Source organism: Microcaecilia unicolor, chromosome 6 (genome assembly GCF_901765095.1).
Source record: "Microcaecilia unicolor chromosome 6, aMicUni1.1, whole genome shotgun sequence".
Lineage (NCBI taxonomy): Eukaryota > Metazoa > Chordata > Amphibia > Gymnophiona > Siphonopidae > Microcaecilia > Microcaecilia unicolor.
In genome coordinates this window covers 297,300,097-297,327,037 of record NC_044036.1, presented here as the reverse complement: position 1 = coordinate 297,327,037, position 26,941 = coordinate 297,300,097, and the positions used below count along the sequence as shown (strand labels likewise).

General features: G+C 43.4%; 1 protein-coding gene across 3 annotated transcripts in view; it reads right to left on the bottom strand.

Annotated features, from left to right (window-relative positions):
- Positions 1–26,941, bottom strand: part of ABCC3 (ATP binding cassette subfamily C member 3) — a 178,840-nt gene that overhangs the window by 127,160 nt on the left and 24,739 nt on the right. For all 3 annotated transcript variants that reach the window (XM_030207972.1, XM_030207973.1, XM_030207976.1), the window contains exons 4-5: positions 18,178–18,315; positions 2,504–2,629 (exon numbers count right to left, since the gene is read on the bottom strand). In XM_030207972.1, coding sequence (XP_030063832.1) covers positions 2,504–2,629; positions 18,178–18,315 — 264 coding nt within the window. The remainder of the gene's footprint in view (positions 1–2,503; positions 2,630–18,177; positions 18,316–26,941) is intronic.

Here is a 26,941-nt window from a genome sequence, read left to right as displayed (position 1 = left end):
AGGAAGAAGAGGACCTCGGCTGGCAGGGATTGGGGTCCCCCGCCAGCAAAGGTAGCCCACAGCAACGGCAGGGGAGGGTTGGCGGTGGGAAGGGGGGGTTGAGAGGGTCATTGGCAAGGGGGTCCAGGGCCAAATCAATGGGGACCCAGGCCCCCCCTGGCCCACGTAACTACGCCACTGATGTAAATAGCAGGCTTATCTTATGAACTTAGCTGGCCAGCACTGAATATTGACTTAGCCAGCTAAGTTTATAGTGGCCAAAAATAAACCAGATAATCAATTCCGGTCACTGGAAACGGCCCAGCATTGAATATCCGGGCTGAGCGCCAACCACGGGAGATAGCCAGGCTGCCTCCCCCAGTCTGAATATCGGCCCCCTAAAGTTTGTATGCTTATTTGCTGGTACAGAACCATAGCCGAAGTCTACAGTTAACTTTACATCTGAACACTTACATTAGCTCTATGGTAGGTGAAAATGCTCACACCTAAATGCATCAGTTAACACGCCCCTCTCAGAGCTTGACACGCCCCTCTCAGAGTTTTAGAAGCTGTAGAACTTAGATGCTAACATTACAGCATAGCGCCTAAGTGTAGTTATGCACACAAATGCAAATTAGGGCCAATTAACTTCAATAATCGATAATTATGGGTTGCTAGTGTCGATTCACATCTAATTAAGCAATTAATTACATATGTAGCTAGCTGTATTCTATAAACAGAGTATTCAATTTTGCACGCCAAGGACCGGATTCTATATATGGCACCTAAAAAAAAGCTGCGCTTAGCCCTATTCTATAAACCTTACCTAAAGTTAGGCGCAGTTTATAGAATACTCATAGCGCCTGTTCCTGTGACTAAAATTTAGGCGCAACCATTTATGCCAACTAAAACCTGGTGTAAATGCCTAACTTAGGAGCAGAACAGTGTGCGTAATTTTTAGTAAACGTCCACGACACACCCATGCCCCTCCCTGGCCACGCCCCTTTGGAGATCCACACATTAGGTGCACTGAAAAATGGACCTCCGCGCGTCCAATACATACACCAGCGCAGGCCATTTTTCGGTGCACTTTAGTAAAAGGACCCCTTCAGAGTCTATAAACACAAAGAAAAGGCGTGAAAAGTCTGCAGCAAACAGAATGTGCAGAAACAAAGCAGGACGCAGCGCCCAGAATAATCTTGTCCTAAAGGACCCAAACGGTCTTTATTCAAAAGGACCCGACGTGGCCAAATTGTGCCAATAACGGCTGCATCAAAGGTATAAAAATCACCAACCAGGGACACACACAGTGCCTCCCCTGGTTATTAAACATTCAAGACAGCTGTTTTTGAAGAAGCTGCTGTTTTACTGTCGTCTGTAGCCACTAACCGCTGTCTTGGATGCTTTATGACCAGGGGAAGCACTGTGTGTGTCCTTGGCTGATGTTTTATTATAATCTTAATGTAGCCATTATTGGCAAAATGTGGCCACGATGGGTCCTTTTGAATAAAGACCATTTGGGTCCTTTTGGACAAGATTCTTCTGGGCTCTGTGTCTGCATTGCTCCTGCACTGACCGTCCTTTATCCATACCTACCGTGCAGTCACGTGGTATTAATTTTGCAGAATCTCATCTAAACTTAGTTATAAGAATAAAAAGAGTTACGCATTTACACCAGCCACTGAGCAAGCGTAAGCACTCGCTCCTAAAGTTAGGCACATAAATGCGGGCTTACGCTAGTATTTTATAATGACAGCTGCATATGCAATTGCTGATATAGAGTTTGCGCTTCGCGTGCATCATCTCAGCGCCTAACTTTAAGCAATTTATAGGGAATTACCCAGTTAGGGTTTGATTCTGCATATGGCATTCCAAACTTTAGGCACATTGGAATAACGCTCATAGCGTTATTCTATAAACCACATCTACAATAAGACATGGTTTATAGAATAGCACATAGACCAGGGAAACGCGCGTACATCTAGGCGTGGCTATTTATGCCACTGAAACCTGGTATAAATGCTTGTGCCTAAATGTATGTGAATTCCTATAATAATGCGCATTAATGTGATTGACATCCATGACAAGCCCCCTTTTCAGCTACGCACATTGGAATTTATCCACATCTCTTTTTAGAATATACCTAAAAAGAAGCAGACATAAACTCCGATTATTGCCAATTAGTAATGATAACTGGTTATCATCCAATTATCATTAATTGGCTCGTTACCCAATTGAGTAGCATGTGTAAATTGGCCGTGTACACAATTTAACGCATGCTACTCGCCAAGCTTTATATAGAATCCAGCGGTTAATGCATAAGCCCTTCTGAATATTAACTCCTAAGTTTTGAAAACTTAGGAGCCTCAGTTCAGGCAAAAATAGATGCCTAAATTAGACCCCTAAATTTAGGTGCTTAGTTTTGTTGTAGTTAAATATCACCATGTACATGATTATCAAAACTACTTCAGTTCACATGTTATTACTGCAATCTTATGCTCGATTAAAGTCATACTATACTTACGGATTCAGAGGAAATGGGAGAGAAGAAAGGAGGCCTTTCTACAAAACAGGAGAGGATCAGCTCAATGAAAACCAATGCAAAGTAAATATAGAAAGTGGTGAAACGGAACAGATCCTTAACATGGCCCTAAAGAAAAAAACACAGTAAACACGTGATTGTCACCGACGCTTTTACAATGGTACCACAATATATTTTAAAAAACCGAAAGGTTCAAAGGATTAGCACACAGTCTAATGTACGTATCCCCATCACTACTAACATATATAGCAGTAAAACACAATGACTAAGTACTCATAATACACAGTAATGCAGTAAATGACAGCAGATAAAGACTGCCCAACAGTCACGATCATTATCAATTCATGATTAAATCAACAATGAATGTGATATTATATACTTTATCATTAGTCTTTCTTTGGTGTTTCTGGGACATGGACCATAGAAGTCCGCCCGGCTCTGTCCTTATGTTCCACCTACTGGAGTTGCCGTCAAAGCTCACTCCAGCCTATCCAAATCCATCTTGTCATTTGCGGGACCCAGACCATAAAAGTCTGCCCAGCATTGTCCTCGGTCCCAACTACTGAAGTTGCCATTGAAGCCCTTTCCAGTCTATCCTAAACTGGACTGCCATATACAGAACAGACCTACAAAGTCTGCTTGGCACCGGCCTTAGTTCTTTACAGCCAGAGTATCCATCCGAGTGTCACTCGCACATCCATCCCTTGCAGTCAGTTAAGTTTTGGGGTATTTTTAAATTTATTTTTGTTTTCTACCATCTATTTTCTAAATAGGGTTCCTCCATGTTTATCCCATGCCTTTTTGAATTCCTTCACTGTTTTTGTCTCTACCACCTCCCTCGGGAGGACATTCCAGGCATCAACCACCCTCTCCGTGAAAAAGAATTTCCTGACATTACTCCTAAGTCTACCATCCTGCAACCTCAGTTCATGTCCTCTAGTTTTACCATTTCCCCTTCTATGGAAGAGATTTTTTTCTATATTAATACCTTTCAAGTATTTAAATGTCTGTATCACATCTCCCATGCCCCTTCTTTCCTCTGATTTTCATCTATTTTTGTTTCTTTTTTACATTTAACCATGACAAAAAGAAAAGGGTAAACCTCTTGCTTACCCTTCTGAACCTCTGATACCACTTTCTGGATACATGGGGAGGTTAAGGAGTCATGGATTTGATATGCCACCTTTCTGTGGTACAACCAAAGTGTTTTACATTTATTATATGCAGGAACTTTCTCTGTTCCTACTGGGCTCACAAGTTTTTGTATCTGGGGCAAAGGAGGGTTACATGACTTGTCCAGGATAACAAGAAGCCACAGTGGGAATCAAACCTAGCTCCCAAGATTCTCAGCCTATTGACAACCATTAGGAGGATCACTAGAGGGAATGTTATTAGGCACTGTTTTAGGAAGGCCACAGGAAAAGAAATAGTTCTGGCCTTTTCAAGCCTTTTTAAGCTCAGAATTATGTTGTATTTGTGTACTGCCTTCTGTCAGAGAATAAAGGAACTTGAAGAATGAAGTCGATGTTTAAAGTAGGAATTAAACTGAGAATCATGGGGTGGACCAAGACAGCAGGCTAGGAAGCACCTGCATGAAATCTGTTTTTAAATTGCTTTCTTATTCCTTCTCATCTTAGATGAGTTGCAAACACAAAGTGAAACAGCAGCCACCTGCACAGACGCCACTGGTTTGGCGGTCGGTCAATCGATACTTTTCTGCGGCCAGGTACTTTGTTAACTCGAGATGGCTCACTTGCATTGGTGGGGAGGAAGGAGGCCCCTTGCCACTGCCATAGCTGTAAGTTTCATTGAGCCCAGAGGCCCAAAACCCCTCTCAGCATCCTGAAGGAAGTGACGGGAAGAGAGAGTGCACTATTTGAGAAGTCAAGAGTGCAGGCTGGTGATCTGTGGTCACATCCACACCAAGGAAAGTTGAACGAGAAGTCCAGCCCCCGGAGGGGGAGTATCGTTTTCTAATGATTGGAACCTTGCTATAAGTCCTAGAACTGCTGGTTTAAAAGAGAAGGAACCTCGGCAGAAGGAGGTTATGGAGACTATGAGGAAAGAATGAAGGTTTTTTGTTATTGGTAATACATTTATAGAATACATCAACTTTTATTTATTTATTTTATTTATGATTTTACAATTTTACATCCATTTCAAAAATGTAATAGATACAGAAAATATATTTTAAACATACTATAACATAGGAAATATAATCATTCTTATATTGACCACAAACTACACCACATTATGAGGCAAGAAACTAGGAATAACAAAATAAAGGAAAAATTAATTGAGTTTAATTTACTCTGCAAGAGGAAGAAAACCCTGACTACTCGCTAGCCGATTTAACAGCATATTTAAAGTGGGGCCTCAGGTCTGATCACCAATCTTACTATGTTCTTTCGAATCTATATATATTTGCATTTTTCTGGGGTCAAGAAACATATAATTAGCACCACCAATGGACAAAAAGCATCTACATGGATACTTTAGAACAAATGTTCCAGATAAAGCGAGAACTCTTGGCTTTAACACCAGGAACTCTCGTCTACGCTTTTGTGTCTCTTTGTTAAGATCGGGGAAAATCTGGATCTTAGCTCCAAAAAAAGATGCATTCATATGCCTGAAATACAATTTAAAGATGTTATTTCTATCAAGTTCAAGAGCGAAAGATACCAGGAGAGTTGTGCGTTCAGTAACCATCTCCAGTGAACTCTCAAGGAACTCTGTCAAGTTCAGATCTGGTTGAGGCTGAGAAATCAGGGGTTGAGATTGAATTCCATATATATAGCGAGCCCCGGTGATGGGCGGAAAGCCCTCCACAGGGATTCCTAGGATTTGTCCAAAATATTTTTTTAGCATATCTTTTGCAGGAATTAGAGGAGACTTCGGAAAATTAAGGAATCTTAAGTTATTTCTCCTCCCCTGATTATCTAAGTATTCAATCTTCTTAACTATAGTGTCTCTGTCCTTTACCAAAGTTCCTGTCAGATCCTGTAATTTTTTAAGCTCTCCTCCCAGTGTTTCAGTTTTCTCTTGATTTTCTTGCATTTTCCCACAAAGCTGCTCTTGAGTTTGCTTTAAACTTACAATTTCCTCTTTTATAGAAGTTGTTACCTTGGTAAGGTTGGTGTTCATCCCCTGTATGGCGTCCCACAGCAACTCAAGCGTTATTACAGCTGGTCTTAATCTTTCACCGCTATCCACGGAAGATGCCACCAGGACAGGAGTGAGTGCAGGGCTCACTGCACCCAATTCTGTAGCCGCTAACTTCTCTGGGGTCCACGCTTCCACGGGGCCTCCTCCGGTTGCTAGTGCAGGAAACCCTTCGGTTTGCAGTAGCTGCCCATCCGATAGGAAGCGAACACTTCCGGGTCGCGGTGGTGCTGTAGTTGGAGGTGGGCTAAGTGACGCTGCCTCTATGCTGCGGTCCGATAGTCCAGCTACGGACTCCATCATCGCGGGAGCTGGGGTTTTGCTCATCTGAACGCCGTACTTCTCCAACGTTTGTTGCCGGAGCGCCGGGCTTCCAGGGCAGGAGGAGGACTGAATCCCTGTTTTCCCCTTCCTTTTCCCCATGAATTCTCGTGGGGAAAGTGCTGCTCTCTCAGGCAAGTACGTCGGGTTTCGGGAGCTCAGACGCGACTTCCTCTCAGATCGCCATCTTGCCCCTCAACTTTTATTCATATTGCTATAAACCTTTGCATTTAAAATCCACTCTCAAACTAAGGAGACGAAATGAAGGAAACTGGTGCACTAAAGATAATCCCACTAATCAATTGCTGAAACCTAACCACAGTCTATAGCATCAGATGTTACAGTCCACAAATATGTTCCTAAATCAGTGAAGATCAAGCTTTTAATGCTTCCAAAGTCAGGGCCCCTTTTACAAAGTTGCGGTAAGCCCAACGCGGGCTTACTGCTCACTAAAAAGGAAGTACCGCTGGTCTACCGCAGCAGTCCGGAGGTACTTACCACCTGTCGGTAATTGGGCAGTACCGTGCATTGTCCGGTTACCACCGGGTTAGTGCGGGAGTCCTTACTTCCATCTCACTGGGTGGCGGTAAGGGCTCCCCTCCGAAATGGCCACGCGTCAAGTGCTCTACTTGCCATGAGGCCCTTTTCTGCAGAAAAGCAAGACCTATCTTTCCCCCACCCACATTATGGCCCTTGACATATTAGCCCCTGACAAAATAGTTTGATATATTAGCCCCCCCCCCCCCCTCAAAAATGGCCCGATCAGTTGGAACTACTTAAACATAGTGTAGCGATGGGACTCAGGCCAGAAAGTGGAACATTGTTGGTGATGTTGGTAGTCCGGATGGAAGTTCTTCCCTATTTCTTACACAAACGCAGTGTTTTGGCACCAATTGCACACCGTGTATAGGGGGTGCCGACACCATAGAAGGAATGCTTCAGAGCCAGTCTCTGCAGCTTTCCGCAAGAATTGCTGCCATTGCCAATGATCTCAAAGGCAAGTCGGAAGGTAGGATGGGGCAGAAAGGAGACTCAACCACTGCACAAATGGCACTTGTGTCAGACAGATTCTGTTGGGACCTGTGGTTTGTGGTTTCTGGCCGAGGATTGATGTTGCAATGACTGGGCTGCTGAAGAAAGTATATAAAATAAGGCAAAAAAAAAATCCCTCACACAGACAGTCCATGGTGCTCTAGCCAAATAGAGGCTAGGTCCAATAGCAACAGAAGCCCAAGATGAGCAGGTGAAGCTGCTAGGTTAATTCTCTACCCCCAAAGATATTAATGTATAGCATGAATGAACTTCAGATCTTGATTAAATGTGCCAGTTCTCCAGATTATGTTAAGTGACCAGGTTTCAATCAGTATAGAATGTAGTGAAATTTGATTCTGTGGCAAAGTGAATTTCCCTGCTCATGATCTGACATTTCTGACAGAGCAAATCTTCTACAGTCAGTGATGTTGACTTTAGAGCAAATTAGTTCAACTGATAACACAATTTTCCATTTCAGTGGAATTTCTGGAAAAAAAAGAAAGAGAGAGAGAGAGAGAGTGTCCTAAATTGAAAAAGGATTTTAGATTAGAATAATCTTACAAATTATGACATATAACCAAATCATTCTGCAAGTCTGCAGGATTTTGCAGTATCTAATAGTCATTGAACAGGGCATCCTCTCTTCTTCTTTTTTCATCACATGGTTTCCAGTACCATCTCTATGCTGATGACACCCAGCTTTATCTCTCCACTCCCGACATCACAGTCGAAACCCAGGCCAAAGTTTCGGCCTGCCTCAGACATTGCTGCCTGGATGTCCAACCGGCATCTGAAACTGAACATGGCTAAGACCGAGCTCCTTGTCTTTCCACCCAAACCCTCTTCTCCTCTTCCCCCACTTTCCGTCTCTGTTGACAACGCCCTCATCCTCCCCGTCTCTTCAGCCCGCAATCTCGGACTCATCTTCGACTCCTCCCTCTCCTTCTGTGCCCATATCCAGCAGACAGCTAAGACCTGTCGCTTCTTCCTCTTTAATATTAGCAAAATTTGCCCATTCCTCTCTGAACAGACCACCCGAACCCTCGTCCACTCGCTCGTTACATCTCGTCTTGACTATTGCAACCTTCTTCTCGCTGGCCTCCCGCTTAGCCATCTATCCCCCCTTCAATCTGTCCAAAATTCCGCCGCACGTCTTATCTACCGCGTGAATCGATACTCTCATATCACCCCTCTCCTCAAGTCGCTTCACTGGCTCCCGATCCGCTACCGTATACAGTTCAAGCTTCTTCTATTGACCTTCAAGTGCACTCAATCTGCAGCCCCCCTTTACCTCTCTACCCTCCTCTCCATGTATGTTCCCACCCATAACCTCCGCTCTCAGGACAAATCACTACTATCTGTACCCTTCTCTACCACCGCTAACTCTAGACTCCGCCCCTTCTGCCTCGCATCACCTTATGCCTGGAACAGACTTCCCGAGCCCATAAGCCATGCACCCTCCCTGCCCATCTTCAAGTCCTTACTCAAAGCCCATCTCTTCTCCCTTGCTTTTGGCGCCTAACCACCTTCCCTACATAGCTTATAACCTTTAGATTGTAAGCTACCTACATTGACTACATAAGTTGTAAGTTACCTAAACTGACTACATAGTTTGTAACCTTTAGATTGTAAGCTCTCTTGAGCAGGGACTGTCCTTCCCCATGCTAAAATTGTACAGCGCTGCGTAACCCTGGCAGCGCTATAGAAATGTTAAGTAGTAGTAGTAGTAGTAGTAGCATCCTCTCTTCTTCTTTTTTCAGCTGGGGATATGAATCCTTAGAGCTGCTTAAGTCTTTCAATAAAGAATTTAGTATAAATTGTATTTTTTAGTAGATTTTTTATTTTTGTGAAAGGCTATTTTTGCCAAGGGTTATTTTGTGGGAGGGCCATTTTGTATAGGGCCATTCTGTTAGGGGCCGATTTGTCTAGGGCTATTTGATTCAAAGTTATTTTGGCAGGGCTATTACGTTGGGGACTCGCATGGGGCACCACAGAGTTTTCCCCCTAGCTATCACGCCCTAAACTCTTTCACCGCCATCTGCCACACATAAATTTCACTGTTTTTCAAATCATTATAAATATGCATGATGTTTCGTTTCATACAATAATGACATTTCTCAGCACTTATTCTGGCTGATATTCAAAACCAGTTAACCAGCCAGTTAAATGGTTCTTAGCCGGCTATCTGGTGATATTTAGCAGGAGATAGCTGTGTCTCCTGCTGAATATTACCAGTTAACAGCTAGCAGGTAGCCGGTTATATCGTGTGATATGACTGGCTCTCTGCCAATTTTCAGCCTGGCGACCAAATATGGCCACATCAATACCTGGAATATATTTGGCCGAATCCAACTTAATATCAGCTTTGCCAGTTAAGTTGGAACCGGCCAAAAATAAACCATATATTCAATACCGGTCACCAGAAATGGCCCAGCTTTAAATATCTGGGCTCAGAGCTGACTGTGGGAGGCGGCCCAGCTACCTGCCACGGTCTGGATATTGGCCCCGTTGAGTCTTAATGTCTTGTCAGTTAAGCAATGGAAGGGCCCAGGGGCACCATTGTTGGGCTACGTTTAGGGCATCAGATGGCCTTAATCTGTCCTTGGCTTTGTCACTTTCCACTCAACCAGTTTCTAACCCAGTCAGTCACATTAGGGCCATATCAAGGGTGCTTAGTATATTTATAAGTGGCGTATCTAGAACAGTGTTAAAATCTTTGCTGAAATCTAATTATAGAGAATACCATGACATTAAAGGGGCTAGAACAGAGCACTTATGAAGAGAGGCTAAACAGTTCTGGAAGCTAGTGATGGGAAAACTTCTTTGAGTTAGCAAATAATTGTACAAGCAGTTTAGGGCTTATCAGCTTGGAGAAGACAACAGAGGGGACATATAGAGGTTTATAAAATCATGAATGGGGTTCAGCAGTTTAATTCAAACATTCATTTACGTCAGGTTGTATTAGGAAGAGGGGACACTCCATGACATTAACAGGTAGCAGATTTAAAATAAATTGGAGAAAGTGTTTAGTTATGGAACAAACAAGGTACGGAATTTGTTGCCAGATTTAGTTTAATTGAATTTAATTTTGACATTTATATTCCACTTTACCAGGGTCCAGGTCAAGGAGTATAACAAATCAAATGTTAATATTAATATATACCAATTTGAATAACAGCTATAATAGTCTAAATACAAAACACTTAAATATGACCAGTATAAGCAATATATCAACATCATCTACCAAACAATGTATCTAACACACTTCTGTTGCAAAGTGGTTTTGAAAACTTTGTACAGCAAAACTCCATAAACAATTATTAACCAAGCAGAGCTCAAAAGGCTACCACCCTTCCCTGAGAGATAGCTGGAAGAAACAGATCTATACTTTAGGATCTGCCAGGTACTTCCTAGTGACCAGGAAACAGGATGCTGGACTTGATAGACCTTTGATCTGACTCAGCATTGCATTTCTTACGTTTTTAGATCAAGTTATAATCTTATGTATAGTGCTTTCTGGGCATACTATCTGGTTTATTTACTGATTGTATTTTAAAAGAGTTGTAACTACTACTACTACTACTACTATTTAGCATTTCTATAGCGCTACAAGGCGTACGCAGCACTGCACAAACATAGAAGAAAGACATCCCTGCTCAAAGAGCTTACAATCTAATAGACAAAAAATAAATAAAGTAAGCAAGCAAATCAAATCAATTAATGTGAACGGGAAGGAAGAGAGGAGGGTAGGTGGAGGCGAGTGGTTACAAGTGGTTACGAGTCAAAAGCAATGTTAAAGAGGTGGGCTTTCAGTCTAGATTTAAAGGTGGCCAAGGATGGGGCAAGACGTAGGGGCTCAGGAAGTTTATTCCAGGCGTAGGGTGCAGCGAGACAGAAGGCGCGAAGTCTGGAGTTGGCAGTAGTGGAGAAGGGAACAGATAAGAAGGATTTATCCATGGAGCGGAGTGCACGGGAAGGGGTGTAGGGAAGGACGAGTGTGGAGAGATACTGGGGAGCAGCAGAGTGAGTACATTTATAGGTTAGTAGAAGAAGTTGTAAGACTTGAAATCCTGGATCAGACTAGGTCCATTTAGCCCAGTATCCTGCTAACAGTGGCGAAACATAGAAAATGGTAATAAAATTCAATTTCCTCATTTGTTCCCTGCTGTATAAATTTTCAGGGATATTACTGAATTACTGTAATATAGCATAAATAGGTCAGTACTGTATCCATTACTACTGGCAAAGCTGGCAGTGAGCGTTCTTTCCCCCACTACTGCTTTATATCCGAATATTCTGGGAACCAGCATTGAATGTCCGGTATGTGCGGATGGCTGGCACTTATCTGGTTACGGGCCAATATTCAGCCCTTAACCGGACAAAGAAAGGACTGTGTCTTATGTGGTTCAATTTGATCCATTGAGGAAATCCTGAAAAACCGAACTGGCAAGGGCCGAGGTAGGACACCCCTGCCCCAGACTATTCACAACACAACCTATTTCAGCTTAGGCGGTTAGAGAGGATATTCAGCATTACTATCCGACTAAGTGCTGCTGAGTATCTCTGGATAGCCCCACACAGGCGATTAAACCAGGCAGGAGTCTCTCTTACCTGGTTAAATTGCTTTGAATATTGATCCCAGCATTCCTAAAAAACTAAGGGCCCTATTTACTAAGCCGCTTTTTAGGGCGCATTAGTATTTTTAATGCACATTATTCATGTATGCACGTTAACAGTGTACACGCCTACAATATCCTTATAGGCACCTACACAGTTAACGCGCGCGCTAATTGTAGGTGTGTTAAAAATGCTAACGCGCCTTGGTAAACAGGGACCTAAGGAAGCATTAACATAATCCTGTGTTTTTGTAAGATCTCTCACTAAGACCTAGATAAGTCTGTACTATTTAAACTCAGACCTCCCTGAGACCTGAACTTCTCTTTTTCTTCTTCAGAAAGATTTGGATTGCATGGTTATATTTCAAAGTATGTAATCAGAAATTAGCTGGTGCTAGACATGGGCACAGAAGCCTTATGAATTCTTAGAGGTGATGTACTGGATTCTGATCTGTCTGAAATTACAGCTGATTAAGTCTTTCTATAGGAAGCTGAAATAAAGAAAATGAACACAATTTTAACTGTGTGTGCATATCTATCCATATACATAGGGCTAGGGCTCTTCAGCTTGGAGAAAAGGCGGCTGAGGAGAGATATGATAGAGGTCTATAAAATAATGAGTGGAGTTGAACAGGTAGATGTGAAGTGTCTGTTTACGCTTTCCAAAAATACTAGGACTAGGGGGCATGCGATGAAGCTACAATGTAGTAAATTTAAAACGAATCGGAGAAAATGTTTCTTCACTCAACGTGTAATTAAACTCTGGAATTCATTGCTGGAGAATGTGGTAAAGGCGGCTAACTTAGCGGAGTTTTAAAAAGGTTTGGACGGCTTCCTAAAGGAAAAGTCCATAGACCATTATTAAATGGACTTGGGAAAATCCACCATTTCTGGGATAATCAATCCCTGTTACTATGTAAGCCGCATTGAACCTGCTCTAAGCGGGAAAGCGTGGGGTACAAATGTAATAATAAGTAAATAAGCAGTATAAAATGTTTTGTACTTTTTTGGGATCTTGCCAGGTATTTGTGACCTGGATTGGCCACTGTTGGAAACAGGATGCTGGGCTTGATGGACCTTTGGTCTTTCCCAGTATGGCAATACTTATGTACTTATGTTTGTACATACATACAAACAGGGCATTTTTTGAGGGGGTATTTGGGGGTACTGAATACCGGCACTTTTTCCATTGTCTGTTAAAATTGACCCATGGACCCCATGTTTTAATGAAAGAGCTCGGGCTCTACACACCAATTCTGCCTTGTCATAGATTCTGTGACTGATGGCAGGGGCCTGGCTATTGTGGGGTGGGTCTCTCAGTGATCACCCCACCCCTGAAGGGTGGCTTAGCATTTGAGTACCGGCACCTTTTTTGCTAGAAAAAAATGCACTGCATACAAACATATTTACATATACATACACACACAGAGGTAACCATGGATGCATGAAAAGCTGGAAATCACTGAGTGATGTACTACCAGCCACAGACATTTTAGTAAAATTGAATGAAAGGTTCAAACGTCTTGGCAAAGAGTGGCCAAGAAGATTTTAAAATGCCAGTTTCCTGGGAGGGAACTAGGCTGAAAACAAGTGGCAAGCTCCTTAGCAAAGGATAAGGATGTGTAAACACTATAGAGTAATGGAAACAGATAACTGGAGTAACAGATAAGAAAACAGCAAATTAGCGTCAACGTAGATTAATGTAGGGTAACGCCCTTTGGCAACGGTAACATGTGCTATGTGTAAAAAATGAATGACAATGAAGGTCGTAGTAAGACTGCTGATAAGACTGTGGGAATTACCGTTGTGACTGGTTTGAAACTGGCATAAAGTCAAGTCATAGGAAGATACAAGGCATTAAAACTGGAATTGCCTGAACTGATCCTGTGAGTACAGCGAAGATGGGAGGTTTAAAAAAAAAGTCAGCAACCAGCAACAGAATTACACTCAGCATATTAGGATAACAGCCGGTATAAATTCAGGATAAATAATCAAGAGAGAGGTAATAAGAGGTCAGTACCATAGCATGCAGTTCATCTAAGCAGGGGTCCTTAACCAGGGGTGCAGGGAGAGGTCATGAAATCTGAGGCAATTTATTGAAACTTTCTAGACAGAGTGAAGGCAGTCACTGGGACAATTATTGGTAGTATCATTTTGTACCTCTGTAATTTTAGTGACGTTAACAGCTAACAGCTAGCGACATATGTAGCAGCCACCAGTGGACATGTGGGGGTGCAAGGGTTTTATTGATCAGTGGAAAGGGGTGAGGGAATCAGAAAAGGTTTCAAAGCCCTGATCTAGAGAAACTAAGACAGATGAAAGTGGGCTCTTTAATTTATCAGCACAGGAGCACAGCGCCTGTCACCTTCAAAACAATGGGCAAAGGCTAGAAAAATCCCAGGAGTTGGGTTACCTAAAATAATACCGAAAACTCAGAAAAGCCCAAATAAATAAAAATTAGCAAAAAAAATTTTTTTAAATACTAAATTAACAAAACAGCAACAAATAAGAGTGTAAGCTCTACTTCCATTTGGTAGTGGCCAAAGTCATTATCATCTGAAATTCAATCAATGACCTATGTGACATGAGTAGATGGGCCCGCTCCAGTTCCCAGTGTAAAGGTATCTACATCACTGTAAATCCATGATCACATCAACACTGTCATCTCTGGCGATAACGGGAGAAAGGAGAAATATTAAATATGGTGTATACTAGAGACTGATCTTTTTTGTGATTGTTGCCCCACCCCCACCTGAAGTACCTACATATGCAAAGTGATTACTTGGCAGTTAGGAAGGGCATGAAAGCCTGATTATTCAGAAGCTTTACCCTTGAATAAATAATCAGTTGATTGGGAAGCTCAGATTCATTAGTCCATTAATAATTTGTCTATCTTGAGAGAGCCATAATGAGGAAATGGGTTCAAAGCATTGTTGCTCACCTGTAACAGGTGTTTTTCAGCAGGACTGATCATACATATCATCGGGATGTAACAGCTCTCCTAGAGCTCAGGATTGTGCAACATTCTGAGCATGCCCAGCCCAACGCGCGTCAATTTGGAGTTACTGCACAGCTACCGTGTGGCCCTTGCGGTAATTTCATTTTTGACGCGCTTTACTCTTTTGAAAATGAGCACTATAGGTATTGAACATATCAAAGTATAATCCCATACACCCTGCCAAAAATTCTCTGTCTGCACTCCAAGGGTCTTTCCCAACCTAGCACTTCGGACTCAGAAAAAGAGTGTGTGTCACAGCTTTACACAAATGTGAGATACATTTTTCACACTTCACTTTATGAAATAGTGCATTCACCCATCTAAAAGGATGGTGGAGAAGAACCATTTATGATCCAAATTAACTAGAGGCATAATGTCGAATCTGAAAATACTGAAAAGAATTATAAGGTCTCTTTGGTAACAAAGTGCAGAAAAATTAAGTTGCTTTGAAGTCATATCACTTAATCTGGAGAGGTGTGGGTCAAACCCTATAGCCAAAGAGCTATTGTAGTGGTGTACAGTTGGGTACAGTAGGTTTTTGGTGGGTTTTGAAGGGCTCAGTATACAGTATAAAGGGGTAATAGTAAGTTGTGTACCTGGGAGTTTTTACGTTTCAACAATTTTTATTGATGACATTGCAAACATAATAAACAATAAAATATACAAAGAGGGGCATAATCGAACGCGAACGCCCATCTCCATGGGCGTCTATCTCCGGGAACATCTACGAGAAGGGGCGGTCCGAACCGTATTTTCGAAAAAGATGGGCGGCCATCTTTTCTTTCGAAAATACGGTTTAAACCGGCCAAAAGCCTAGGATTTGGGCAAATTTGAGATGGGCGCCCGCGGTTTTCAGCGATAATGGAAACCGAAGGTGGCCATCGCAAATACGAACAAATCCAAGGCATTTGGTCGTGGGAGGGGCCAGCATTCGCAGTGAACTGGTCCCCCTCACATGCCAGGACACCAACCGGGCACCCTAGGGGGCACTTTTAAAAAATAAAACATTAAATCACCTCCCAGGTCCATAGCTCCCTTACCTTGGGTGCTGAGACCCCCAAATCCTCCTCAAAACCCACTCCCCACAACTCTACACCACTTATGGGTGACGGGGGGCACCTACATGTGGGTACAGTGGGTTTTGGGGGAGTTTAGAGGGCTCCCATTTACCACTACAAGTGTAACAGGTAGGGGGGTATGGGCCTGGGTCTGCCTGCCTGAAGTGCACTGCACCCAGTAAAAACTGCTCCAGGGACCTGCATACTGCTGTGATGGAGTTGGGTATGATATTTGAGGCTGGCATACAGGCTGGAAAAAAAAAGTTTTTAAAGTTCTTTTTTTTGGGGTGGGAGGGGGTTAGTGAGCACTGGGGGAATCAGGGGAGGTGATCCCAGATTCCCTCCGGTGGTCATCTGGTCATTTAGGGCACTTTTTTGGGACTTGTTCGTGAAAAAAAAGGGTAAAAAAAAAGTGACCTAAATTCGCGCTAAAAACGTCTTTCTTTTTTCCATTATCGGCCGAGGGCGCCCATCTCTCCTCGGCCAATAAACACACCTCAGTCCCGCCTTCACCACGCCTCCAACACGCCCCCGTCAACTTTGCCCATTTCCGTGACAGACTGCAGTTGAAGATGCCCAAAATCGGCTTTCGATTATACCGATTTGGGCGCCCATGAGAGAAAGACGCCCATCTCCTGATTTGGGTCGAAATATGGGCGTCTTTCTCTTTCGAAAATAAGATGGAAAGTGTCCAATATCAGAACAAACATGAAAAGAAAAAAGAAAAGAAAAAAGAAAAGAAAAAAGAAAAGGCAACAAGATGAAATCTGTCCCCAAACAAAACAAAAACATCTAGGGCTGAAACTTCAACATTTTGGTAGCTTCTTGTGACCCTGGGCAAGTTACTTAACCTTCCATTGCCCTAGGTACAAAAAACTTAGATTGTGCGCCCTCTACAGACAGAGAAAGTACCTGCACATAATGTGTACAGTACTTCATATGTCTACTATTGTTCCATTATGGCTGTAAAACTTCCAAATATTATGAACTCCCTACGTCCGCTCTTGAAATTCTCCCAGCACGCCGCTTCCTTGTGATTTGGATGCACTGAAGACAAATTGCATAGATAAATGTCTGCAAAATAGGTTTTTAAAATACCAATTTGGACTTTTGAGAAGAAATTCTACCCACACCCTTTTGTTAATCTCGTTTCCCATCTAATCCTGCCTAATTATGCTCTCACCTATCCACCCTTAATTATTTGTTTCTCCATGAGACAGTCTAAATCCCTGGTTACTTACTGCACATGTATGAATTTGCTTCTTGAAGTTATTGTAATTTGTGTTATATTCTGTATATTATTATGTTTTATTCACTTTATTGTTTGTTCATAAGCCACATTGAACTTGAGTCTATTTTGGGCTAATGTGGGGTATAAGTGTCATGAATAAATAAAATAAACAAATACATTCATCCAAATGCTGTTTTATGCCACTGTTTGGATGTTTTTCTCTTTCAAAAATGAGCCCCGTTGAGGGGCATTTTCGATATGACGTCTAAGTCCAACTTTGGACATTTGCGCAATCTTTATAGACTCTAGAGATAGCATGGGTTTGGCCCCCTACTAATATGCCTAGTATCTCTCCAATTTCTCAAATCAATATTGAAAAAAGGTTCAATTAACAGTGCAAATAAGAGTGGAGATAATGGGCAGCCCTGGCAAGTTCCATGGACCAGACAAACAAAGCAAAGACGCGATCATTCACCATTATTGTGGCCTGGGGGGAGGGGAGTCAAATACAGAGCTTCAATCCAGCAGTAAAAGTGATCCCCAAAGCCAAATTTGTAGAGGACTAAATATAGATAAGACCATTAAATGTATTAAATGTTTCAAAAGCTTTCTCTGCATTGAAAGTATAGCAAAATGGCTAGGTACCTCATACAAAGCAAGTAACATAACATCGAACATTATCAGACCATAGCTATATTATGTTCAATTCTTTATTTGACTTCATAACAACATATACATCAACAATATAAGGTACAAAAATAGCATGCTGGATGGTACCTACCTATAGAAGTTCAAGAAGCAAGGTTGCATAACATAGTATAGATCATGGGCCCTGTTTACTAAGGCGCGTTAGAATTTTTAACAGGGCCCCATATCTATATTTAATAAATCTGGTCTGCTGTGGGTGCACCAAACTTGGGATGTAGTTCTCAATATGAAAGGATAAAATCCTTGTGAATGGCCCCTTGTTTTATTTATTTATTTTAAAGGTATTTAGAATTCCATTACATATTTCTGTTACCTTGCCCTTTCTTAGACTAAAGGGGAGAAGTTATCAACATGGATTACCATTACGACAGGATATTTTACTACAAGTCATGCTACTAATAATTGGGCTTAACAGTAAAATAACTTCCATCCTAAATTTAAAAATAAAAAAAAAATCTCTGACGAGTTACGTGCAAATAATTAATAGTTTAAGGCCACCACTGTCCCTCAGCACCACAACCTTTAATTACCTCAGTCTGGGCTGTCAGGATCTTGGACCTGAATGGAATCACAGCACAGAGAACTGACAGCAGCCAGAAGATGATAAGAACAGCTGATGACTGTACACCCCGCAATCGTTCATACTGAATCAGTAGTGTTGCTAAAATCTGTGAACAGAAAAGATAGGATCAAATAAATGCAGAGCACTGCAAGTCAGGAAAGAACACACAGGATAAGACTGTGCAATTCAGGAAACTCAGAGCATTGCAGGATGGGACAGTGCAATAAAGTATGCATACAGCAATATAATCAGCGCAATCCTGGAGAATCACTCTAAGGAATTATTAACCATCTACAATGAATATATATCCCAATCAATCAAACAGGCAATTTCCTTCACTAGCTGTTGTTCCAAGATTAGAGAGCTGGCTGGGCCCACTTGAGCGAGTGCTTCTGCAGCTCCATCCATAGAACCCCCCCCCCCCCCCCCCCCAGACTCCTGAGGACTTCCAGGCTACTACCCCACTGCAGCCTGGCATGCAGAAGACACACAGAGGGGCATTTTCGAAAGAAACGTCCAAGTTGCGATTTGGACGTCCTTGCAAAACGGCAAAATCCAGGGGCGGGGAAACCCATATTTTCAAAACAAGATGGACGTCCATCTTTCGTTTCGAAAATTCGTTTCGAAAATACGTTTCGAAAATACCGTCAGAGACGTCCAAATCCTTAAATTTGGACATCCCTAGACATGGACGTTTCTGACTTTTGGTGATTTTCGAAACCAAAGATGTCCATGTCAAAAACGGCCAAATGCAAGCCATTTGGTCATGGGAGGAGCCAGCATTTGTAGTGCACTGGTCCCCTTGACATGCCAGGACACCAACCTGGCACCCTAGGGGGCACTGCAGTGGACTTAATAAAATGCTCCCAGGAACATAGCTCCCTTACCTTGTGTGCTGAGCCCCCCAAACCCCCCCAAACCCCACTATCCACAACTGTACACCACTACCATAGCCCTTACGGGTGAAGGGGGGCACCTATATATGGGTACAGTGGGTTTGTGGTGGGTTTTGGAGAGCTCGCTGTTTCCTCCACAAATGTAATAGATAGGGGGGTATGGGCCTGGGTCCACCTGTCTGAAGTGCAATGCAGTACCCACTAAAACTGCTCCTGGAACCTGCATGCGCTATCACGGACCTGAGTATGACATCAGAGGCTGGCATAGCTTAATAAATGATTACTGTATTATAATTTTGTGTTTTTTTATATATTTATCTTCTTCTTCAGACAGTCAGAGGTAGACCCAAATTCACTTGTTGTTCACCATATCAATATTTATATATGGTGACAGGGGTCATACCCTTCTTGTCATCGGTCACTGATATTTATATCTTTATGACGTTCATATATTTTGACAATTTTTCTATTTTCAAAAATCTCTTATATATATATATCCATAAGGGGATGAAATGAAATCCTTTTACTTTGCTTTAAAAGTCTTGATATCATGTCAGGCTGAAAGGTGGGGCTAAATACCGACACGTGTTTTGCCAGCAAAGCTTTTTCAAGGTATGCCCCTGTAAAAAAACAAATCAATCAGACCTCAAACTGGAAAATTATTTCCATATGTCCTTATATCTATATTGTAGCGGTCTGTTACCTTTATGTCTCCGATTGAGTATCCACTATTCAGACCCCGTCAGCCAACATGGCCGCGGCGTTTTTTTCAAGCTTTTTAAAGATATGATCAGGTGACTCACCCAGGCAATAACAGAATCTGTCAAATTAAAGACTGCCATTTGATTTCTCTGTTGAGCCCATTAGGCTCAACAGTGTTTTGTTTTGTTTTTTGTTACATTTGTACCCCGCGCTTTCCCACTCATGGCAGGCTATGGAGGGTTAAGTGACTTGCCCAGAGTCACAAGGAGCTGCCTGTGCCAGGAATCAAACTCAGTTCCTCAGTTCCCCAGGACCAAAGTCCACCACCCTAACCACTAGGCCACTCCTCCACTCTGTTCAATTTATAGATCCAGCTTTGCTCCTTATAAATTTAAAATCTACTCGGTGTTACCTCCCTGCGCATCTTTAATGACTGTATCAATAATTCTCCAATTGACACTATCGCCCGGTTAGCACACCCATCCCGCGGTAATTTTGAAGTTGGCCGGTGCTGTTTCCCTCAGTAGAAAATATTTTTTCTATTTTCTACCGCCGGGGGGGGGGGGGGGGGGGGGGGGGGGGGTGTTCCTAGCGGTAATCGGCAGCGCGGCCACTTTGGTGTGCGCTGCATGAGTACCGTGCGTGTAGTGCGTGAGCCCTTATCGCTAGGTCAATGGGTGGCAGTAAGGGCTCAGGCAGTAAATAGCTGCACGCTACTTTTAATTCTAGCGCACGGCCATTTACTGCCCCCCATTAAAAAAAGCCTTTTTACCCAGCCACGGTAGAAAATGGTCCAGCGCACACCAAAAACACGCACCCACACTACTGCAGGCCACTTTTTACCACGGCTTAGTAAAAGGACCCCTAAGGGAGAAGACTACATAACACATAAGGCTTATAATACATTCAAAGTCAATTATATTTTACCACAGGAACAGCAGAAAGTGCAAAGGGCACAGGACTGTGAAAAGGAGAATTGCTGCAAAGGACCCCAGCTACATGCCAGGAAAAAGAAACTCATGTGCTACAGAGGGAAAAGCCTGTACAAATAATGGGTTTTTAAAGCACTGAATTTTACAAAGGATGACTCAAAAAGCAAAGGTCTCCAGGAAGAGTAGGCATAACAACCCTGAAACATGATCGCATGGTGGAGTCCAGCTATACTTGTGAGTGGGAGGGAATGACTAAATGTTTTTGTTGTGATGATCAAAGAGAATGAATATGAGCATAAGGCATAAGTGAGTTAAAGAGAAAGGATGGAACACCCATGTTAAGAAGAAATCCTAAAAGATACAGCATGCGAACAGGTCTGGCTAAGCCAACTTTTGCATTAGTCGTGTCCCCACCCCCCGTATGATCTGACATCTGTACTTCCATCCCCTCCCCTCTTGGCCTAGGATCTGGTACCTCCCTCTCTCTCTCTCATCCCCCCTCCCCACAAGTGAGAAAGGGTGTCAAATTCCTGGCACAACATCTCTCCCTCTTTCTTCCTTTCCCCTCCCCCCAGTCTACCTTCACACTCCTAGATGGTGCTGGCATTGACAGTGATTCACACATGCCGCCTGCAACTGGTATGGAGCCTTCCTTCTGCCAAAAACAAGAAGTTGCATCAGAAAGGGTGGGATGTGGACGAGGGAACGCTCTGGGCCAGGCTGAAGCAGCATGTGTAAAGATTTGCTGGTGCCCTCTAGGAGACTGAAGGTAGATTGGGGGGGGGGGGGTTAGAGAAAGAAGGGGAAGCAAAACTGCAGGCGGGGGAAGGGGAAGAGTTTCTGGACTAAGATTTTGGTGCCATTTATTATCACTGGCGCCCTGAGCCGGTGCCTCACCTGGTCCATAGGTTGAGCCAGCCCTGAAAGCCAATGTTCCCTGTCACATTTCCCTCCAGCAGGTATAGGTCCTCCGATAACGATGCCAACCCGAGAACTCTTCTGGGTCTTGGCCATCCTCCTGCACTGCTTCTCTCCTCTGGGTCTTGGCCATCCTCCTGCACTGCTTCTCCCCTCACCGCCACTGCCCTACTGCTTCCCGATTGTAAATGAGGCAAAACGAGATGGTAGCCAAACTGAGCTGCCACCTTTACCCACCACAGACACTGCAGCATTAGTCAGGGTCTGGCATCACTGGTCACTTCTGAGCTGCATACAGTTGCTGGCACACTGACTCTCTCGCCCAGGCTTGTCCCAAATACACTCGTGTCTCTCTGAAGTTCCTGCAAGCTCACTCCCTGCTGGTAACCCGTTTTTTTGTAATTCAAAAAACAACAACTTTGTGCCCCACACAGAACAGGAAAGAAAGAGAAATAAAGGAAGGGAGAAAAGAGGAAGGCAGTCGAGACAGGGCTCATGAATAGACAGTTTATAGTCTACTGAAAACTTACTATACCACTCAAAATTGACAATGCAGAACTAGGTGGTGTACAGACTAATATGGAGAAAAGAAAAGAACTACAAAATATTGATAGGACAGAACTCAATCAAACAGAGATAGCAAGTAAGGAAGTGAAAGTTATTATTTTTATTTATTCATTAGGATTTATTTACTGCCTTCTTGAAAGAATTCATTCAAGGCAGTGTACAGTAATCAAAAGCAAGCAACAGACAATTACTGCAGTAAAAATATTCAAATAACAAAACAAAGTATGGCAAAGTATGAAGAGGAGAAAAAGGCAAGGGAAAGAGCCAGTGACAGGACAAAACAAGGTGGTAGTTACATAACTACATAAGTATTGCCATACTGGGAAAGACCAAAGGTCCATCAAGCCCAGCATCCTGTTTCCAACAGTGGCCAATCCAGGTCACAAATACCTGGCAAGATCCCAAAAATGTACAAAAGATTTTATATTGCTTATCCCAGAAATAGTGGATTTTCCACAAGTCCATTTAATCATGGTCTATGGACTTTTCCTTTAGGAAGCCGTCCAAACCATTTTTTAAACTCCACTAAGCTAACCGCCTTTACCACATTCTCTGGCAACGAATTCCAGAGTTTAATTACACGTTGAGTGAAGAAACATTTTCTCCGATTCGTTTTAAATTTACTACATTGTAGCTTCATCGCATGCCCCCTAGTCCTAGTATTTTTGGAAAGCGTAAACAGACGCTTCACATCTACCCGTTCAACTCCACTCATTATTTTATAGACCTCTATCATATCTCCCCTCAGCCGCCTTTTCTCCAAGCTGAAGAGCCCTAGCCGCTTTAGCCTTTCCTCATAGGGAAGTCGTCCCATCCCCTTTACCATTTTCGTTGCCCTTCTCTGCACCTCTTCCAATTCCACTATATCTTTTTTGAGATGCGACGACCAGAATTGAACACAATATTCGAGGTGCGGTCGCACCATGGAGCGATACAAAGGCATTATAACATCCTCATAATGGTGGTCAGACAATTCAATAATATCAGGCAGAGGTCAGTGGCGTAGCCAAGGGTGGGCCTGGGTGGGCCTAGGCCCATCCATTTTGAGCTCAGGTCCACCCAGTAGCAGCACACCTACAGTATGATGTGGCTGACAGGGATCTCCAAGCCCCACTAGCCGAAAACTCCCAACAACTGTCCCTCCTGCATATCTTTTAAATAGCAGATCTTCACCTGCAGTGAGCAGCAACTGATACTGCTTTCACCGGCCCCACAGCTTTCCCTCTGATGTATTCCTGCCTATGCGGAAACAAGAATTTGCATCAGAGAGAAGGCTGTGGGGCCAACATGAGCAGTGTGTATTAGTTGCTGCTTGCTGCCGGCAGTGGCGTAGCAAGGGCGGGGCAGTGGGGGCGGTCCGCCCCAGGTGTCAGTGGGTGGGGGGGTGCTCCGTCGTCTCCTGCCACCACCACCTTGCCTTTCTTTCTTTAAACCCATGCAGCGACGCAGGCAGCGCCTTGCGTCTGCTCTGCGTGTGCTGTGTGAAGAAGAAAATTGCATCGCTGGCGTCAGGCCTTCCCTCGCTTTGTCCCGCCCTCTTCTGAGGTAACTTCCTATTTCCTCGAGTGCGGGACAAAACGAGGGAAGACCCGACGCCAGCGACGCGATTTTCTTTTTCACACAGCACACACAGGGCAGATGCGAGGCGCTGTCTGCGTCGCTGCATGGATTTTAAAAAAAGGCAGGGTGGTGGCAGAAGAGGGCTCTGTCAAAACGGAGGGGGAGGGGTGGGGAGCACAGAGGGGTGCTCAGAGGGCAGAAGGGGATTGGGGAGGGTGGGGGAGCTCAGAGGGGTGCTCAGAGGGCAGAAGGGGATTGGGGAGGGGTGGGGGAGTGCTCAGATGGGAGAAGGGGTCTGAAGCTGGAACTGGGGTCTGACAAAGGGGCAGGAGGGAAAATGGGTCCATGCCTGGGGCAGGTGGGAGAATGGGTCTGGAACTGGGGGCTGAAAAGAGGGGGCAGAGAGAGAGAGGGGACAGACCCTGGATGGAAGGGGGCACGTGAGGGAGGGCAGACCCTGGATGGATGGGAGAGGGAGGGCAGACGGATTGAAGGGGCAGAGAGAAAGGGCAGGTGGTGGGTGGAAGGGGGAGAGAGAAAGAGGGCAGACTGGGGCAAATGGTGGATGGAAGGGGCAGAGATAGAGGGCAGATGTGGATGGAAGGGAGAGAGGGCAGATGTTGATGGAAGGCGGAGGGAGAGATGGCAGACTGGGGCAGATGGATGGAAGGGAGAGAGAGGGCCGACAGTGGATGGAAGGGGCAGAGAGAGAGGGCAGACAGTGGATGGAAGGGACATTAGAGAGGGCAGACACTGGATGGCAGAGAGAGAGCGAAGACAGATGCTGGATGGAAGGAAGACAGTGAAAAGAAGATGAGGAAAGCAGAAACCAGAGACAACAAACTGTAAATAAAATATATTTTTTTTATTTTTTTGCTTTAGGATATAGTATTGTAGCTGTGTTAATAAATGTTTATAAATAGAACATGTAAATAAGGTATTCTTTTTATTGGACTAATTTTAATACATTTTGACTTAACTTTCAGAGAACAAAACCCCCTTCCTCAGGTCAGGATAGGATACTGTAACAGTACTATACTGTATTGACCTGAGGAAGGAGATTTTGGCCTCTAGAAGCTAAATGTATTAGTCCAATAAAATGGTATTATTTTATTTTCTGTATTTGTTTTATTTCTATTTGTTAATTTGTAAAGTGGTGATTGGTATTAGTTTTTTCAAATTTACATCTGCTGTCCTAGGGGACATTTTCTGTTTCTGTGGTGTTGCATTGTATGCAGAGTCTGGCATCGGGGGTTCAGTTTAATTTTTGTCTAAATAGAAAGTTTATGATTACTTATTCTATAGTGGATTAGGGTGTATCTGTGTTTGTGAAAAAGACATGGCTTTCAGTTGGCATTGACTGTGCAGGATCGACGATCTGTACTATTCTGTCTGGTTTCGTTTTACAATAGGTGAATTGATGTTCTAGTGCTCACTGTAGTGTTTAAGATGCTTTCCTTTTCCTTGTGTGACTCGTACAAATTACTGCTTATGGTATGGTAGAATTGCTCTATAGGTCCTGAGTGTTTTGTATTCTCGGTATGCCTAGTACTGGATTTGGGGGGGGGGGGGGGTGTTAAAAAATGACGGTGAAAATCTGTTATTTAAAAGGTATGTGGGGGAGGGGGGATATTTGAGAGATCATATGGCATGCAGGTGAGAGAGGGAGAGACCAAATCACTTGTGGGACAAGGCAGAGTTCTTCTGCCCACCCATCTTGGGCCCAGGCCCACCCGAAATTGGGTGTCTGGCTACGCCCCTGGCAGAGGTGTTGTAGGCTTGATTGAACAGCCAGGTTTTGAGACCTGCTTTAAAACTCTTACATGATAGATTGCTTTGCAGGGTCAAGGAGAGGTTATACGAAGTACAAGGCTACAAGAAGTAAAAAGCACTATGTCTGGTAGATTCCAGATATGCTGATTTAGGGTTGGCAAAACAAGACGGTGGTTGTTAATGGCGCTGAGAAACCAGCTGGGGCAATAGGAAGTGCACATACTGCAGCTGGACATGTTTATCCATTCCTACCCTAGCTGAGATAATATTTAATCACCTCTCTGACCTCATGTGCAACTTTCTTTAAAATTAGTCACCGTACTTTCTAATTCCTCTTACTCTCTTACCTATCTATATGTTCCATCTTTGCTTATACCCTTCACTGGAGTGGAGGAGTGGCCTAGTGGTTAGGGTGGAGGACTTTGGTCCTGAGGAACTGAGTTCCTCTGGGCAAGTCACTTAACCCTCCATTGCCTCAAGTACCAATAAGTACATGTATACAATATGTAAGCCGCATTGAGCCTGCCATGAGTGGGAAAGCGCGGGGTACAAATGTAACAAAAAAAATGTTCTATTACATATTGTGTTGACATTGTAAGTAGTATACTATGCCATACTTTGTTTAGTTATTTGAATTTTGTTTTACTGCTGTAATTGCCTATTGCTCATGTTTGATCTATTCTTACTGTACACCGCCTTGAATGAATTCCTGAAATAATTTTATATGGTACCTTACATTCCACCCTGTCCTGAATGGGCAACCAATGCAATTTACTCAATAAAGGGGATGCCTGATCAAATTTCATGATGGTGGTGTGGTGTTTCAAATCCACTGACCCTCTTTTTTTCTCTTTTTCAGTTTATTAGGAAGGGTGTATGATTGGTTTCTTTCCTGTACAAAATGGCATTCTTTTCTTTTTTTTTTTTTATATTGTTACTTTATTTGTAAACCACCCAGTTATGCCTGCAGGAAGGGCTGGGTATTAAACTTTAAATAAACCATAAACCACAGACTAAAACCAACAGAGGAGGTAGGCAGGCAAAGGCAAGAGAGGACCAGACCAGTGTGTGGGGAGGGAAGGTGTCCAGAAGCCATGCACAAAGTGATTTGCCCAGGCCCAGCATCCCTGAAAGTAAATGGAAGTTGGTATTTTTTTTCCCTCTGTTGCCTCCTATGTGAAGCTGCTTTTAGTTGCTATCTGAACGATCAATATATAATGCCCTCGAAAAGCAGAAATTCAAATCAAGAGCCCCGAGAAAAATATCAGACAGGGTACCAAGGGGGTCTTTTACAAAGCCACGTTAGCATTTTTAGCTCATTGTACAAATCAGCTGGCGGTAAACGTGAGACACCCCTTATATTTCTATGAGCATCTCAGCATTT